General features: G+C 42.3%; 2 protein-coding genes across 4 annotated transcripts; both read right to left on the bottom strand.

Annotated features, from left to right (window-relative positions):
* Positions 1 to 37: 37 nt before the first annotated feature.
* tnfrsf1b (tumor necrosis factor receptor superfamily, member 1B) lies at positions 38 to 4,688 on the bottom strand. 2 transcript variants are annotated; one of them, XM_062461032.1, is made up of 9 exons: positions 4,390 to 4,688; positions 3,509 to 3,614; positions 2,853 to 2,978; positions 2,497 to 2,655; positions 1,933 to 2,026; positions 1,556 to 1,785; positions 1,291 to 1,377; positions 923 to 972; positions 38 to 784 (listed from the first exon to the last, which is right to left on the bottom strand). In XM_062461032.1, exons 1-9 carry the CDS (start codon positions 4,444 to 4,446, stop codon positions 332 to 334), a joined length of 1,362 nt encoding a protein of 453 aa, XP_062317016.1. In that variant the 5' UTR covers positions 4,447 to 4,688; the 3' UTR covers positions 38 to 331. The 2 variants fall into 2 exon arrangements, with proteins under 2 accessions (XP_062317016.1, XP_062317006.1); XM_062461022.1 differs by having other exon boundaries at positions 1,544 to 1,785; positions 4,390 to 4,687.
* A 592-nt stretch (positions 4,689 to 5,280) lies between these two features.
* On the bottom strand, positions 5,281 to 8,756 carry miip (migration and invasion inhibitory protein). Of its 2 annotated transcripts, none has more exons than XM_062460981.1 (8): positions 8,591 to 8,756; positions 8,184 to 8,316; positions 7,794 to 7,905; positions 7,540 to 7,616; positions 6,841 to 6,967; positions 6,478 to 6,574; positions 6,072 to 6,209; positions 5,281 to 5,804 (listed from the first exon to the last, which is right to left on the bottom strand). In XM_062460981.1, exons 1-8 carry the CDS (start codon positions 8,747 to 8,749, stop codon positions 5,664 to 5,666), a joined length of 984 nt encoding a protein of 327 aa, XP_062316965.1. In that variant the 5' UTR covers positions 8,750 to 8,756; the 3' UTR covers positions 5,281 to 5,663. The 2 variants fall into 2 exon arrangements, with proteins under 2 accessions (XP_062316965.1, XP_062316974.1); XM_062460990.1 differs by having other exon boundaries at positions 5,284 to 5,804; positions 8,597 to 8,756.
* Positions 8,757 to 17,522: the final 8,766 nt, after the last annotated feature.

Raw genomic sequence — 17,522 nt, 5'->3', positions numbered from 1 at the left:
CTGGCCATCACAGACATCTCATGTAAATAATACAATTTCTTTACATTTGTTATGTATTATTGTTTTATCATGTTAAACACCGTACTTTAATTCTGGTGAAGAGAATACATCGATGGTAAATCCTTAACCAGGAGGGGGCGATAGTGGCTTATACATGAGCCATGATGATGCTTTTGATCAGAAGATTAAACATTCTCTATAGCAGTATTAAGAAAATATGTAGACTATAGGTAAACTAGATAACTTCACATATTTAAGACTACACTAACAACAACAATGTATACACTTTGTACATGAAATATATACATGAAATAACAGAACATTTGCTTCTTCAAGAATGTTCACTCTCCTGAACTGCAATCAACGCCTCCTTGCCTTCCTCCTGCTGTGCCACGCTGACACACTCCTCTTCCTTCCCCAGAGGAAAAGGTGGGTTTGTGAAGTTATTTTGCAAAGAGTCTGTGGGCAGACTGGAAGGTGCAGAACAGCACCCATTCCCCATTTCCACATTGAGAGTGATGTTGAAGTTCACCAGGGGGCTGGAGGGCAGTGGACTCACTGGGGACTGGGGGCTGGAGGGATGAGGGGAGGGCTGGGTCTGATATGTAATCATCTGGGTAGTGGAATGAAGAGGCATGGGCTTGTTTTCCTGGTTGCCGGAGTAACCGTTAAGGGAAGGTTGTGCCTGACTGATGTTGTTGCTGTGGTGTCCTGTTGTCAGAAGACACTGCTGTTCTCGGAATATGGAGGTGAGAGACGTAAATGGGGGATCTTTGAGGTTCACCTGAAGAGCGAGATTGAGACAGAATAATGCACAATAATGAAAAAGCGGGTTTGTGTGAGATGTTTGTGTCATACAGTTGTGTACCACTGTAATATTAACAAAAAGAAACATCACAGAAAAACATGCTCTTAACCTCACCACTTCGAAATTTCCATTGGAATCTGTGTTGGAGTTGTTGATCTTATAATCTGTAAATTATTTGAGAGAGAGTAAATTAAAAAATAATTATATACAAAAGAGCTTTTACAGAGCTAGATTCTAAAGTGATGACTACATTGTACTATACATTTACGTAAGTATATAAAAACGTAATTTAAAAAATTTAAAAGTATTTTAAAACTAAATAATTATTTAGTATTTCAGTTATTTAAGTATTCAATTTATGATATTGGCCAGTGAAGTCGCTTATATTGGAATGTCTTTCTCTCAGAAGAAATGTAGTTTAAAGCAGAAAACATTCAAAACATTTTGACAAGCAAGTAACTATCTTATATGCAACACTTTACCTCTTTGTCTAATTTTGCATGACACCAACATCACAATTATGAGAACAGCCAGCACCCCAAATACAGCGAAGCTCCATAATAATACATCTGTGATGTAAAAAAAATAATAAAGTAAAAACATTTGCCAAAAGAGAATGAATTAGTAGCAAAGTGGTCAGTGTAAAAATAACTTGATTGCAATATAGTCATTTTAGGAACATCCTTTTACAAAACATCACACACTCCACTATCACAAAAAACCCAGATCACTTACACAGATAATTACCTAGCCCCTTGTGTGACAATTTGTCATCTGATGGTGCAACAGTAGTCTTAGAGCTAGTTTCCTTTTGTGTAGAGGTCGTGTTGGGTGCTACTGTGGTGGCCTGTAGGGTAGTTGTCTCTGGTTCAGTTGGTGTCTTTGGATAGATCGTCATCTGAGGGTTGTATCTTTCACACACACTGTCTGAGGTAGCATTACCCGGGTGTAGCATTACACTGCCTTGAGCCTTACAACTGGATATAGAAATAAATACAAATAAATGTTTGAATGCATTTATGTCATGTATACTTGTGTCTGTGTGTGTGTTTGCATTTGTGTGTGTTTGCGTGTGTGTTTGCGTGTGTGTGTGTGTGGTGGTGGTGGTGGGTTGTCTTACTCACTCTGTATGTCTCTGGCAGGGCTGGGTGTAGGAGAGCATGTCAGAGAAGGTCCCATCAGGGCATGCTTCACACTTGACATCCGAGTCAGCAGATCCTGAAACAGAGAGAACATTCCAATCCTTGGACATACTGTTTGTCTGAGAAGTCTTCCATGATTTATAACTATTCACATATAACTAATCTTGTTTTAGTCTTTTTACTCATAAAAACAACTTTTTATTTTGACTAAGCCACAGGAAGTTGTCAGTAAGTATACAGGATATCCCATTTTATTGCACAGGTTGCATTGTGTCATTTTTTAACCAGTTTGGTTGCACCGGATGGGAGTGCTAAGTCTTTGATGTTTTCAGTGACTAAGAGGGGCCTGAAGACTTTGTGACAGTGGAGTTACTCTTACTCAGCTAAAAAAAGTAATACATTTTGTAATAAAAAAATACAATACAAATACAAAAAATACAATAATTGTATTGTAACACTTTACAGATTACAATACATCTAACAATTACATTATCTACTTTCTACAAAAAAACGGAAGTGTGAAGATATAGAGTCAGACCATCCTACCGTTTCTGGAGACACCATGGCCAGGCTTGCAAGATGTATAGCTCATGCACTCTTCACAGGATTGTTTTTTAAAACCAGTTATGCAGTACTTCCCAGGCTGGCATGTACAACGAGCCCGAGTGGTCTTGGAGCATTTCTGGAAATACTGCAAGCCTTTGTCTTTGAACAGAACACATAGATGCTCTTACTAGCCACATACGAACTGTCGTTCATGTGAAGTCAACATGCAGTCTAGACGATTAAACATGATTAGATTGACAAACAGCTATGTTGGGGTAAAAACAAATACAAGGAAAGTGTACACTGATTGAACCACATGCAAACATCCAAAATTGATGGCGTAGTTATCTACCCACCTTCATTACACTTGGGACACTTTAAGCAATTACGGAAGTAATGATATGTGTCTGTGAACTGGGTTTCGGGACACTGTTCACATTCTGTTTCTGTTGTGGCACTGCATTGTTTCCTGAATCGGGTCCCTGTCGAGAATTTAGTGAGATCAGTACCAAGAAGACTTTGAGGTTATGCAGCCATGGTCTCTGGCCTATAGGCTTGGTCATCATTAAGTGGTATCTTAGTGGGAAATAATCTGACTCCAGGTCTAAAGCAGGTTCAATTCCTGCTCTGTATGAAGCTTTGGATAAAAACATCTGAACATATGAATATGAATGAATACATATGAATACATTCTCATGGTCGGAACTCAGTGTGGCTGTCTCTTCCTTTTGGTTTATCGGCACATCCTTGCCTTGTTATAATGCACACCCTCTACGTACCTACAGTATTCCATAAACTTGACATCCAAGACTAAGCATCAATGGTTGTGTCTCTCTATGACTTCTATAAAATATATATTATAATTATTATTATTTCTGCTGCTGGTGGTGGTGGCGGTGGTGGTGGTGGTGGTGGTGGTGGTGGGGGGGGGGGGTAAGGAGTCACATGGTATTCCCAGTCTGGCTGTTGAAATGTGTAAAACTGACATCCTATTAAAACCAACAGCTATTACCAGGAAGACATTTCTTGCAGCACAGATTAGAACCCTCTGGGACATATTCTGTGTTGGCGTTCTTGCAAGATCCACCAGGCCCGGTTTCATATGGTAGGCTGTGCACCTGCATGCAATGACATGAGTGTGCCACATGAGTGACTGATTATGTACAATTAATCAAGTGTTGTCAAAGCATTTTATATTAGAAGTGTCTTGGCTAGACCCAAGACCATGCTTGTCCATCACTTGCACTGTCTTCATCTAAACCCAGACGTAGGCCTATGTTGCTGACTGTCACAACCTCCTTGTAAGAATAGGAGAGGAAGTGGTTTGGATGAGCTGATGTTTCCGAGAAGCCTACAGTAGGCTACAAGCTTTACGAAATGTGAATATTGTGGTCGGACAATAGGTGTTGCCAAGCCCAAGAAAGACAAGTATCACCCAGCTTCCTCTCCTATAATGCAGGTTGGGACTGCATGTTCTTGGCTGCGTTTAAGAACAAGCTTGTCGCAGAATCGTAACACTATGAATACAATAATCACTGGAACTGATATAAAACCAAAATTCACAATCCAGAATGACTCTGTTATAACTCCCCCAGCCCCAAGCCCCTTTACACAGACACGAAATACTAGATATGTTATGACAGTCGGCACTTTCTGGTACAGCGAAGAAGAGCTTATGACCCAATTTCGTCAGAATGCGTGAATAGCAGCGTTGTAATGTCGTTTTGACAGGGCCTAGTATAAAAACGTTAGCTCGAAAAATTGCACGTAGAAAAACGTTTAGAGATGTATATATATGTATATATTCAAACCGCAAAGAAGCGAAGTTCAATTGACAACGTTTTTAATTAATTAATCCAGACTTTCCTCAATTCGGTATTCTGGGACACTTACCTTGTAAATTTCAACTGACAGCCGGATCGCCAATAACAAATAGGCAGTCCTTCTCATAATTTAAGATTATCATTGCCCAAAGTCAAAAACTAAAATGTAAGAGTGCAGCCCACACTTCTCAGACTAAAGCATTTCCTTGAATGCACCTCCTACTCTTAAGTTAGTTTGTTGTGCTTATCATACCAGGAAATTTCCAGCTTCCTCCACATAGCTGAAGTAGAAACGGACAAACAATTGCTTTAATCAAATCTGACCGGAAAACAAAGTCTTGAAAGAGATTTTGACTACTCTACTGAGCTGTCAAGTGGTCGCAGATACTGTATGTCACTTTGAATTAAAGCACCTGATAAGTGAAATACATTATATGCCTATTACAAAATAAAGGAGGGCCTTTTCATCTGCGGTCTATGACACAACATTGTCTTGATTTGCTTTCACGTGCCTTATTATTAACAGTAATTTCAGTGTAGTTACAGAGCGCCATTTCAAAGACCACTCTGAAACAGTATGTAATGTAAATAAAAAATGACATTTCTACGGTGGGCATTTTGTGCATCTTTAAATGTTTTTAAAACACGAGAAACACGTCACCCACTGCATATGATTGACCTTAACTGTAATCGTGTGGGTAATTGAATATTATTCGTCCCCAAAAAGAGCTGGCAAACTTGAAGATCCGGTTTCATTTTTACAGTTCGCCCTCATTACTTTACACAACAGAAAAAAGTAATCTTTTAGTAAATCAATGTCACAATTTTAGGACAAGAGGCGGGCACCCGCCTCTCTAAATCAGTGTGTGACGCAACCTCATAAACATGCACTGCAGACTGTCTTGGCTTTCTTGACTCCTTCAAGAGGGAAGTTAAATTATTTTTCGCAGAAGTACAGTTCTTAACTTTGTCAGAGGGAAAAAAGGGAAAAGAAACGGAAAGTAGGATATGAGAGTTTCGGAGATTGCAAACTTCACTTCCTGTCCAAGAGCACAACTTTAAAAACACCTAGTTTTAATAGATAGCAATTTCAGTAGTACAAAACAAACAAAAAATTTCAACAGCAAAATCTACAACGCAGATATACAATTTTGTCATCAATAAAAGTTCTGTTTAACGTAAACATAATGGTTTACAATGCTTGGTTTACATCTGCTTTTTTTGGAGGGTCAATTTGTGTCAAACTGTCCTTTTCAGCCCTTTCAAATACTTACTGTGTGCCTGATTGGGACTGCCTATTTAATATATGTCGAAAGACTACTTGATGGTGTTTACAGTGGGTGTTCAGAACACAGGATAGGAGGAGCTACATGGTGGCTTGTTAGCAGGAGGCAGACGCTGGATATGGTAGCGGGCCAGACGAGACACGTTCAACAGCTGATCGGAGCGTGTGCTACCACACACTCTGGACACAGAGAGATCCTCCTGAGGACGAGGTTCAGAAGATGCACATAAAGCTCACACGATTAAAGACTTGATAAAAGCTAGGCTTGCTAAAGGTGACCTGATCTCTTCACAGTGATACTGTACATTCAGGCTTGACCTATAAAAGGTTTCACTCCCTGACTGGCCATTCATGTTAGACAAGGTCAGAGGGAAGATATTTCGTACAGTTTGCCATAGCACGAGGTGTCTATTCCTACGTCGCTTCCGATAAAAGCGTCTGCTAAAGGTGGATGTAAAACGTCTCACCTGCTGGTTCCCAGGCTGTGGCAGCGCTGACGCCAGCCCAGTGGGGGGCGCTGTGTTCCTCAGGTAGCTCCGCAGGTCCAGGCTGCTGGCCAGAGGCAGAGAGCTGGGGGCTGGGTTCGTCCAGCCTGAGAGACAGTGCTGTGGGAGGGACACAACAATGCCACAAACCATGTCACGGGCTGGTCCCAACAGGCAAGCTCTATGAAGCATAGCTGAAGAATCAAAGCATTAAGTTAGGCGCCGTGGTGAGTGAAAATCTGATAACTGTAGTGTTGCTGCAGTGTAGGCCTGAGCAGGTTAACGACACGTGACTCAGATAACGGAGGAACGGCGTCGGTACTGTATCTTTAATTCAGTCAGAACAGCCTGGCATGGCTCGTCTCAGTCGCGGCTGTCTTCAACTCACTGAAGGCAACCCGAGGCTGTCTGAGGGGTCGAAGCTGCAGCGCCGGTGGGCCTTGTACTGGTAGGCTGGCAGGAGGGTGGACCGAGGTATGCTCACCCTGGGACACAAACACAACGACGACACATTCATAACACCCACAGCCTGCAGAGCTAAAACGAGCCAGCCAGTCACACTACTGGATTATAATCCGAGTGACGGTTTCGCCAGATAAAATGTCTTCCGTCCTGATACGAGACCAAGCCGAATGGACATGAGCCGAGCGTGTTCCCTGTTCACGGGACATTTTTAAGATGGAGCCCTTTGCAATGATTAAGACGTGGGATTAACTCCATGAAGATAGGTTTTAGCTATAGGGCTAAGCACCTGATGAAGGCAGGCTCTGCTGCAGAGTGGGGGTGGTCAGCTTTGGGCATCTTACACACGGGACAGGACTCCTGAGGGTCCAGAGAAGCTGGGAACAACCTGCCGTTGATCCTGTAACAGAACGTACCTGAGGACACACACAGAGCTATTAGTTGTTTACTACCCGTTATTTATGCACGGAAGTACATTTCTCATATACATTTCATATACATTTATCATTCATAACGGTGTAATGTCGAACAGTACAGGACTGTAGTAGCATAGTACAAAAACCCTCCTAATAAAAATCAACAGACGGCATCACAGTGTCAGTGCAAAGTTGTCTGTGGAAGGCGCAGCATTCAGGAGGCTGGGGATAAACAGTTCTCAGATGGCCTACGGTTGAGTCTACGGCATGGATGAATGAACGCGTCCAGTTTGAGTCTTTTGGAGGGTGCTCCACTCATCTGCAGCAGCACATGTAAGCCCAATGTGACCCAATGTCTGCTAAGGCCCACTTGAAAGGCCAAACAAACTGACTACCCGTCAGTGCCTACATGAGCCTTTGCATCCACACCTCCATGCATGCCGACTGTGTTGACTGACCAGGCGAACGTAGCTTGAGGACGAGTGGTTGCTAATGCCAAGTCTCTCACCTACACCTGACCTCCTCAGGTCCCTTTCATGTGTTAGGGGTACGGAGGTTGAATCAGGACTTACACTGATGAGTGTCTGTTTGCTCTGTTGTCTCCTCCTCTGCTGACAGATGCTGGGGAGGGACTTCATCCTCAAGTAATCTGTCCAGATGAAGTCAAAACATTTAGCGAACAAATACGTCAAATACAATCCATTTCCAGACCATCTTTCTCTCCTGTTGCACGACATCTTGGAGACATCTCACCCGTCGTTAATGCAAACTGCTGCAATGCTGACTACATGAACTGGTGTACTAACTGGCGAGGCACCCGACTCACCCTACATGCTGGCTGTGGACACACTGGTCTCTGTTGACCAGTCGGAACGTCCGCAGGTCACTGAAGAACTCCTCAGAGCGTTCCGCGAGGGAGCTCTCAGCATCCAGAAGACCTGGGGGGGGGGGGGGGGGGGGGGCGTACACCAATTGGCATGGGAAATATTCTCAATTTCAAATTAATTCTAGCCTTAGTTTCAGGCCACCAGGAGATAGAGAAAATGTGAAAATAAGAATGGGTGAGTGAGAGAGTGCAATAGACAGAGAGCGAGAAAGACATCTCAACGAGAGAAGACGATTGGGTGTCCAGAGAAAGACAGAAGGAAACGGAGACCTCCTGAGAGAGGGAGATTGAGGGAAAGTGCAAGTGAGGATCACTGAGAGTGAAGGATACCTGCTATCCAGTCGTAGCCAAGTAAAGGCTGCAGGCGGCGTCTGTCAGAGGCTGTTCCCTGCTCCCACCCAGGAGGCTGCTCTGTTCCCTGCTCCCGCCCAGGAGGCTGCTCTGTGACTCGGCCCATCTCTCTCTGCAAACACAAGCATCAACGCAAGTCACCACTTGTGGTCAGGTTATGCAGTTAAACTGGATTACAGAACTGAACTATGGGAGATGTCAGTGTTGTGGGTAACAGAAACACATTCTGATGTTACAGCACCATCTACTGGCAAAACAATTATCCCTAGCCTCGACCATCCTTATTGCAATTTAATTCAACTATGTGTTATGAACTGAGACTGCCAGCAATTAGACCCTGGGAAAGAGGAATAAATATTATCTTTCTATGCTACTCCTTAGCTCACCCATACTTGCTCTTGGTTGTAGACAACGGGTCTAGCGCTGGATCTCCTGGAGCCTTGGGATCTAACGTGGCCTCTGGGCCGGCTGTTGCCTCGATCTCGGAGAAGTCCAGTATACACCGCTTGACCATCCCCAACATGGCTTTGTGAGGTTTCAATCATCAGGGATGGTGCTGATGACATGAAATGTGTGGATTGTGCTGGAATAGATTCCACCGACTCGTCTACAGTAACAAGAAACATTGGTGTGCATTTTAAAGATTTTTTTTAACCTTCATGCAAAAAGTTTCAATAAAACACTTACCAGCCGTTCTCAGTGGGGCTACGGTGATTATCTCATTGAACCGCACAGCGGGTTTTCCGAGGGCTGCCCGTGCAGCAGGACCACGGTCGGCGTCACTAAGTGTAACCATAAAGTCTGCTGGGTTTCGATTCTCTTCGTTCTGCTCCAACAAGAGGTGGCTGACTTCCGTTGTTCTACTGTCCTTTTCAACCACCGAACGTTGTCCACTAGTCATGTATTGTGCGGTTGCTTCTGAATTACTTATGCTTGCTTCGGACCTCATACTTTTTTTTAGTCTTTCTGTTTGGTGCCTCAGCTGCAGCAACAAGTCTTGATTCCTTTCTCGTAATACATTCAAACGTTCAGCCGAAGACATCTTAACGTTAGATGGCCTTTTCTATATAACTGAATCAGCAGCAACAGGTATGAGTGAAAAACTTTTTCAAATCTTTGTTGTTTCAGCTTGGCTTTCCTCCCATAACAACGAGTTGAAAACACTTTATTTGATTGGCTACCCAAGTTACCCAGAATGCCAAGTGACAGATCTGTTGCAAAGGAAAAACAACAGGGGGAGCAGTTGGATTATTATGGCACGCCAAACCACAGCTATGATAAATATATACTTTAGATTTACATGTATTTATTTGAAAAATAAAATGTGTTTGGATAAATATATGGATCAAAAACAAAAGGCTACCTTAGTTTGCCTATGTGTAGGTATGTGGTGTGGTATGGTTCATATGTAAGCTATATGACTAGTTTATTCATATATTTAAACTAACATTTAGTTTCTAGAAAAAGTGCTGGCCTTGAAATTAATCGCCATTCGATTCAACAAACCTTGGTAGAATTTTATAATGATAAAGTATTAGGTCTGTCCTCAGTCTTGTGCGTCTTCTGTCTTTCATCTTCAATGTTGAGTTTTGAGCATTTCTTTGAGTTATAGAAAAGGAGTTTGGATCCAAGGATTTTCTGCAGGCTACTTCAAAACTGATAAAAAGGATCCTTTTGTTAGTTCCTTTTCTCATCATATTTTATTTTTTTAACAAGGTCAACACTTTTTTATTCTTATTATGTCCTTCTAAAAGGCCAATCAACGCTTGTAAAAACTGAGATATTGGTGTGTATTCATCCTCAACGGTGTGGCAGGAAGAGATTAGTTTATCTGCCGTTAAACCTGTCCATCCATGGTGACACTAATCATGGCACTGCAGGTGGCAGAGGGTCACAGTTATAATGATATGCCTGCTCCCCTGTCGAGCGGCACGGAGCGTAACAGATCAGTGTGGGCGAGCTGGTACTCTGTATTCCAGTCACGGCTGGTTTGCATTGAGAGGTGTCCCATCCAGTCCAGAGTGATTAGCTGACCACAGCACTGTGGAGTTGCACCCCATTATCATTAAATGGTGGCAGTCATGAAGTCATATACTCCTCTCTGTCCCTGTAATTACTCTCCCACGGTTGGGCTCCAGGCAATTACCGCCTGCTGCCGGAATGCCTCATCGTTCATTAGCTGCTGATAACGTACACTGAAACAACAAAAACAAAAAAACGCAATTACACAAGATTTACAAACATATCATTATTAGAGCCAAGCACAAAATGAACTGTTTGTTTAGAAAGCGCTGGTTCATTTGGTAATGGGATTTATTGTCATAAGAAAATTGAATGTCTAATTTGGCTGGGCTGGGCTGGATGGAGGGTAGCAATCTTACGGCTCATTGTGTATAGCTATGAGAGCCTGGCACTGAAAGCTAGGTGTTGTCCTCGCAAGTCTCACGTCTTTCACAATCCATTCAGACCCTGTAGAGGGCGATGTATGACTTTTAAAGCTACCTTTGTACTTATGGGGTACAAGTACGTTATGGATGTCTCACTGGTTTAATAGTATTATTTTTATTAGGGTGAAAATGTTATGTGTTTTAGCCATATTCTGTCGGAAAAAAGCAACAATAGAATTCTTGAGGTAGCCTATATAACGTTCTCTCATGCATAAGCAAAAAGATCTCTGTGATCAACTCAGATTGAATTTATGATGTGTGGCAAGTGGTTCTACATGAATCCTATCCTGGACTAGATAATGACTGTCTTGACCTTGCAAGTCCAAGGGGGCAGATCCGGTTTTTAAATGTAGTTTTACATGATCTCTGTTGTTGTTTTACCTCTCTTCAGCCTTTTTCAGTTTCTCTGCTTGAGAGGTGCAGTCGTCACTGAGGGACTGTTGGGATCAACCCTCCTCACAGCCCATGCAAGAGAAAATAAACTCAAGCCTACATAAATACACCTCAAATATCTGTCAAAATCAAATACAAAATTTGCATATTTCAGATAAGCACAGGCCATTCTGGACCGTCGATTGTTCCAAAATCAACAAATATCAGGGGTTAAAAGTGTAATATTTCATACCTCAATACTTCTTTATGTGAGTCAAGACAATATGAAACAGATTGTACTTACAGCTTGATATTTGTAATATGTATTTCCAAAAGGAACCCTATTGAGGATAAATGTGTGCGTTGCAGACCACTAGCATGAGATTACCTGGACAGTAGTGAGGGATCATTGAAAGGTTCAAACAGAGAACAGGGGCACCTGTCAGAGGAGCTGGCAGTGTGGTATTGAAGAGGGGGTGGCCGTGCTGATAAAGAGACAGCAAGAGTCAATTGTTCCCGCGACGAGTGCGATAGCAGGGAGATGCCATTAAGATAAGGAGGATTAGGCCTGCTACAGGGATAGTGCTGTCCTGGCTGCCACCGACTGAGGGACAGGTGGAGAGATCACGCAGGCTGGGAAATGCCATAGACAGGAGGATGCACGGCGTCACTCTCAACCTTCACTGCACACGCCACGGGAGGTGTACATACGACACAATCTGGCTGAATGGAGGGCAGCGCAACATCACAATGCTAAACAGTGGAAGGCGACTGTTAATGTACAGGTTACAAACACACGTATAGTATGTAGGGACTTCATCTGTCCTTATCACATGGACTGCGAGAGCAATATTCTTCTTGTTAAAATCCACGACCTAGCGTCGCAGTTCCAGTCCGTTCCTTTTACTGAATAGAAGGTTTGCATGGTGTACTTTACCAAAGACAGACAGAAAGAATGTAAAGCCCCTCGTTAAAGGAGTCACCAGAACACCAGGAGAAGAGAAATGGAACGTTCTGAGCCAGGTTTACTGTTGGTGTGATAAACACTGCTCTCCTCTCATAGCTTTCAACAGGTCATCCCCCCTGGTGGTGAAGTGAGTTTGCTATGCAGCTGTTTTTTTTCATGAAGTTGACCTGCAAATGTGGACACTCAGTTCTCTAACTATCGTCACCAGGATAACAATGACATAACGACTCCAGAGTACACGCACGAGAGACAAAATAAGGTGCTGCAGTACGGGCCCGTATAGATGAGTCATTCTAATGGCATATAGTTAGTAGAAACAGCATGGCTAAGAGTATACTGTAATCATATATTGTGTATGGATGTTGAACACTTAATTGTACATCATAATAGCCTTGCTTAACTCCCCAGATTAGCTGAATGGTAATTTACTGTCAGCAACACAGATGGAGCTCTTAAGGCAACATTTTTACACACACACACACACACAGACTTATGCACTCACTCGGCGAACATTATCATCGCTACCTCATATGCCCCACAAGTAGACTATTATTTTCTGTCTTTGAAAACGGCTTTTCTTTTTTAAGCAACTTATCACCAAAGCAATTATGCTCAGGGGCTTTGCATGAGTGCAGGTGGAGACACCAAAGACGTGCTGATACAGGGTGTCTATGAAGAGCCAGCTCCAACACAGTAAGAACTGTGCTTCACTAGCATTCTGTATCCACAGGAAGCCACCAATCTACCCCAGCGATGACAGCCAGATTAGAGACCAGGACACAGAAACAAATCATTCAGAACTGAGCGAAGAGGAAATCTGTTCCTTTAGCATTGAGCAGCTAATATACGAGGGTCTCTATAGTAGACGACATGTCTGTCTGCCCCTGGCTGTGTCTTTATTCAAATGGAGTTGTGAAACCAGGAGGTAAAACCAGGCGGTAAATCTAGGCATTAGGAGCAGTTAATCTCAGCCAGTCACTGCTCCGTGTGTAAGGCCAGCCCATTAATCCACAGACTGCTGCAGAGCCGACAGCCAGTCTGTTGGGAAGACTAACGCTGTCACACTACACAGAAGGACGACCACGGCTGCCACTCCTATCTAACTAGAATCGATGCCTCGGTATTTCACCCAGAATCCCCCCCCCCCAATCCCCATGTTGGGTTACATAACCTCAAACACTTGTTTTGGGTCCAAGCAGAAAAGATGCAGGGGCCCTATTGTTTTCTATGTCCAAACTGATGAAGAAAGTGTTTTGTCCGTCTCTTCATAAACGGAGTGACTAAGTTCAGTTGAGTTCTGGATTTTAATTCGTATTTATCAATCTGCAGATTGGGAGAGAAAACCAGACCTCTGACAATAAATGACAACACAACACCAGGCTTTGGTCTCAATCATGTCTCTCTCCGTTGGGAAAGCCGGAGGACCATCTTTTATAGGGCACAAGAATGTAAACATAGATAGTGACAGTCAGGCAGTAATGACGTTACAACAGTCTCAGAGAAAGAGATTCACTGCTCCCAACACACACATTCACTGCACACAACACACACAATTCTCAGACTATAGAGTTCATAGTTGGAGCTCTCCTTGTAGTCATGACAAGGGACGTTTAGCCAGTACTTTCTCCTGACCCCGAACATCTATTAACCTGACACATAGACACAATATACTCTTATTAATAGCAAGCTTACATGAGAACGTACTAACTAGTATCCAATGACCAGTTCTATTGTTTAGTGAATAATGTAAGCACACAGGAAATCCCAATTTCTTCCACAAAACCCTAACCAAATGATGTCCTTAGAAGTATTGACCTAAAATATCTCATGGTGGCTCTATAGCAACCAGTTCAACTTAAAAGGATCAGTCAAACTTTGAGAAAGATGTCCACCATACTGTGATTCAACTTTTGTACAATGTAACCTAGTAGAAATGTTGAAGTCAGTCCACTCTGTCAAAAACTGAGCTCCATACAAAACATAGTCATCAGAAATGACCTAACCAAATTATTTTACGCCTACAAACATCTAAACATTTAGTTTATTACATAAGTCATTACAAGCTCAATGGTTGAGCCAGTTGTCATAATTGTAGGCCTAATTTGCCATACAGTGCTGCATGTACAGTTCTGCCTAAGTGGTGTTTGCTATGTTTAAATTAACATTTGTGTTTTTTTCTTTGAGCTTTGCAAGACTGTAAAATGGTCTTGTATTTTCAGTATTTTCAAATAATGATGATATTCACCTCTTTTTGTTACCTGGGTCCACTTAAATCTCCCTCCCTTGGTGGCTGTCCAAACACTCCAAATCAAGCTTAGTGTATTAAGGAAGGCCCCTGTCCTCCCAAGCCTCTTTGTGTCCTCCCTTGCTCCCTAGGGTCCTAAAGGTATACAAATGATCTGTTCTCCCTACCTGTTCTCCCTATATGTTCTCCCTTACTCTCCAGGCTAAAGGCATACCAGCTACACCCCTACTTTCCATATCCATAGTCCACATCCTTGATGCTCATATTGTCACGTCTGATCACATTGCTCACTTCAAAATATTTTCTTTTGAAGTCATTTTTGTATTACTTTAGTAACAGTAGCCTACATGTTAATTTGGATTCACATGTTGTTTTTTCTGACTTTATGTGAATGAAAAGATACAAATGTGTGTTTTTTCATTGGAAATACACATTCAAAATATCAATGTCTTGGTCACAAAAGCAAAGTTTGTGAGAAATAATAACCATTTTATATACTTTTGAGGCATAAGCAATTAAGAAATAACATTACCCAGGAAAAGATTGGGTTACATAATGTAAGCAAATCATTTGGCTGTCATACTTATCTTCATCTTGGGTAGATTTAAAGAATAATATCATTTAAAATGGTCACTGCTCACAACTTTTGCAAAAAAAAGAAATGTATAAACTAAAACAACACAAAAGGTTATGGAACCACTGTTTAAAAAGTAAGCCTACTTCAGACACTGAGATCACCCAAAACCTCCAGGGCTCTGATTGCTGGCAGCTTGTATTTATTTTGGACCTGTCTTCTACCTGAGGAGAAAACCAAGTTTAAAAAGGTGGTTTGGATGAGATTTTGGAAATAAATTGTTCTCTTTGATGTGAGATGGTATCAGCTCATCAGTAGTGTTACGCAACGGGATTCACACACAAAATAATGCCAATTACCAAGTTATGCAATACTGAGACCCACATATGGTAACTTGTCTCAGAACTGAAATTAATTGAATCCATGAACATATTTGTAATGATGTATTAACAGTGTTAATTTAGTGGAACATCTCACAATAACTCCAAATATGGAACTCAAGATTGGAGTCGTTTATATCAAAGAAAAACATTAACATTCATATAATTGAAGCCACGAAATATATGCTAGGACATGCTAATGGTATTATTTAAAGTAAAAGTAGATAATCTGTATGCAACCAGGAATTGAATCCTTGACATTGAAAGTACACAATCACACAGGGACGCCTTCTGAAGAACCTCTTCAGACCTCCAGCCCACAGACACTTTTCATGTTTCCTCTACAGAGACCTCTCAGTGTTTTCAGGGACTGTGCTTTCCAGAGATATTCTGGTACATGGCTTTTAGTAAGTAAGTAGTGTTCTTTTCATCAAAGACATGGACTCGTCAGTAATAACATTATTAAAAAGCTTTCAAAGCTTGTTTTTCAAAGCCTAATCATAAAGGCAGTAAAGTATTTCCTCCTGTTCTGAAAGAGTCTAAACACACACACACACACAGACACACACACACACACACACACACACATGGCACTGCTTTACAAGCATGCTGCACAACAAATACATCTCGAATGATTGTATTTGAACTCCTTCACTTAAACAATTAGACTGTTCAATTAAATGTTCTTGGCGAGCACAGGGGTGCCGTAAGAGTTGAGCACCCAGGTGTTTGACAGTGTTCAGACATCAAGCCACATGGAATAACAAATGTGTAAAGACAAGTCAGTAAACATTTCTGTCTCAGTCGCAGCAAGAGAGAAGGAGACCACAGGATATAACATGTGGGATAACAAGTCGAGGCATCTGGCTTCAGTGACGCCAAAGGCACGGTCCAAAGCAGTTAAGAGATCTTGAAGAGTTTGTTCTGAAGTTCTCCTTTATGGTTCATTGTAATCGACTGTGTAGCAACACGTTCACCAAGTTCTTCAATGGGACAGTGAAATACGTTGGCTGTGCTGTTACAGTGAGGTGTTTTTTGTTTGCAAACAGGCAACAAATGAAAGTAAAACCAGGTAGCTGTAGCCTAAATAAGCCATCTCTGGTCTTTACTGTGCTCCCCACTTACCAGTCATATAATTTGACTGAGAAAGTTACTTATCCAATCCATAGTGTTTTGCAATTAAACACATCCCATCAGTTACTGTCCACAACTAATTTCAACAGAACTTGTTGGCAGTGTAATCTCATGGTTGTTTCTTTGTGGAGTTTAATGACTTCAGGAGTTGTCCGGTGAACTTTCCTCCAAGCAAAATTAATTTGGGATTATGAACAGATTTTGCATGCCTCAACTGCCTTATTTTAAGGCTTTACGGGAAGCTAATATGGCACGAATGGTGCTTTTTCTTGATCTGCAATGTGACAGTGAGATTAGCTGTCACACTCGCTCAGTCACTCGCTTTTTATTTTAGACATTTAGACATTGTCATTTAGCAGACGCTCTTATCCAGAGCGACTTACAGTAAGTACAGGGACATTCCCCTGAGGCAAGCAGGGTGAAGTGCCTTGCCCAAGGACACAATGTCAGTTCTGCATGGCTGGGAATCGAACCGGCAACCTTCTGATTACTAGCCCGATTCCCTAACCGCTCAGCCACCTGACTCCCTTATTTTATATAGTCTGGAATAGTTATATAGTCCCTTTTTATATAGTCCTTTTTTTAAACCTCCTTGAAATACAGTGTTTTACTGTACATAATTGTGATTGTTTTCTGCTAAACGTGTTTACAGTCATTTAACCCCCACACACGCATGCTTACTGAATATGATATTTATTCATGTGTTGCAAGCAGCAGGACCTCCTGCCTCTCACGGACAGCTGGGCTGGAGAAGGGGCCGTTCTCTGGTCACAGTGGCTCCCTCCCTCTCTTTCTAATATCAGTTCATTACTGCAGTTAATCAGGCTGTTGATGAGCCTGGGCTCCAAGCCATTTTACCACTCTGACACAGACGGGGGGGCTTGGGATGTTGAAGGGGAGTCTGGGTCGGTAGGATGGGCTGGGGCTAGAGCTGGGGCTGTAGATTTGAGTGAAAGCTAAAAATAAAGCTAAATCTGGGGTGGGTACTGGGGCTGGGGTGGGTACTGGGGCTGGGGTGGGTACTGGGGCTGGGGTGGGTACAGGACTGTTCCTGGGGCTGACAGTATGACAGTAAAAACCCTAGCCTAGACCCTAGTCACATGGCACAAGTCAGTAAATACTTCAATAATCCATACATTCCATTTGCACATTTCTCGGAGCACAGGATTTGTGTCTGAGGCTTCCAAGAGTCCCCTCCT

Source organism: Osmerus eperlanus, chromosome 1, assembly GCF_963692335.1.
Source record: "Osmerus eperlanus chromosome 1, fOsmEpe2.1, whole genome shotgun sequence".
In the NCBI taxonomy this organism is placed as follows: Eukaryota; Metazoa; Chordata; class Actinopteri; order Osmeriformes; family Osmeridae; genus Osmerus; species Osmerus eperlanus.
Note: the sequence above shows the minus strand (reverse complement) of the source record. Positions and strands in the feature narration are given on the sequence as shown.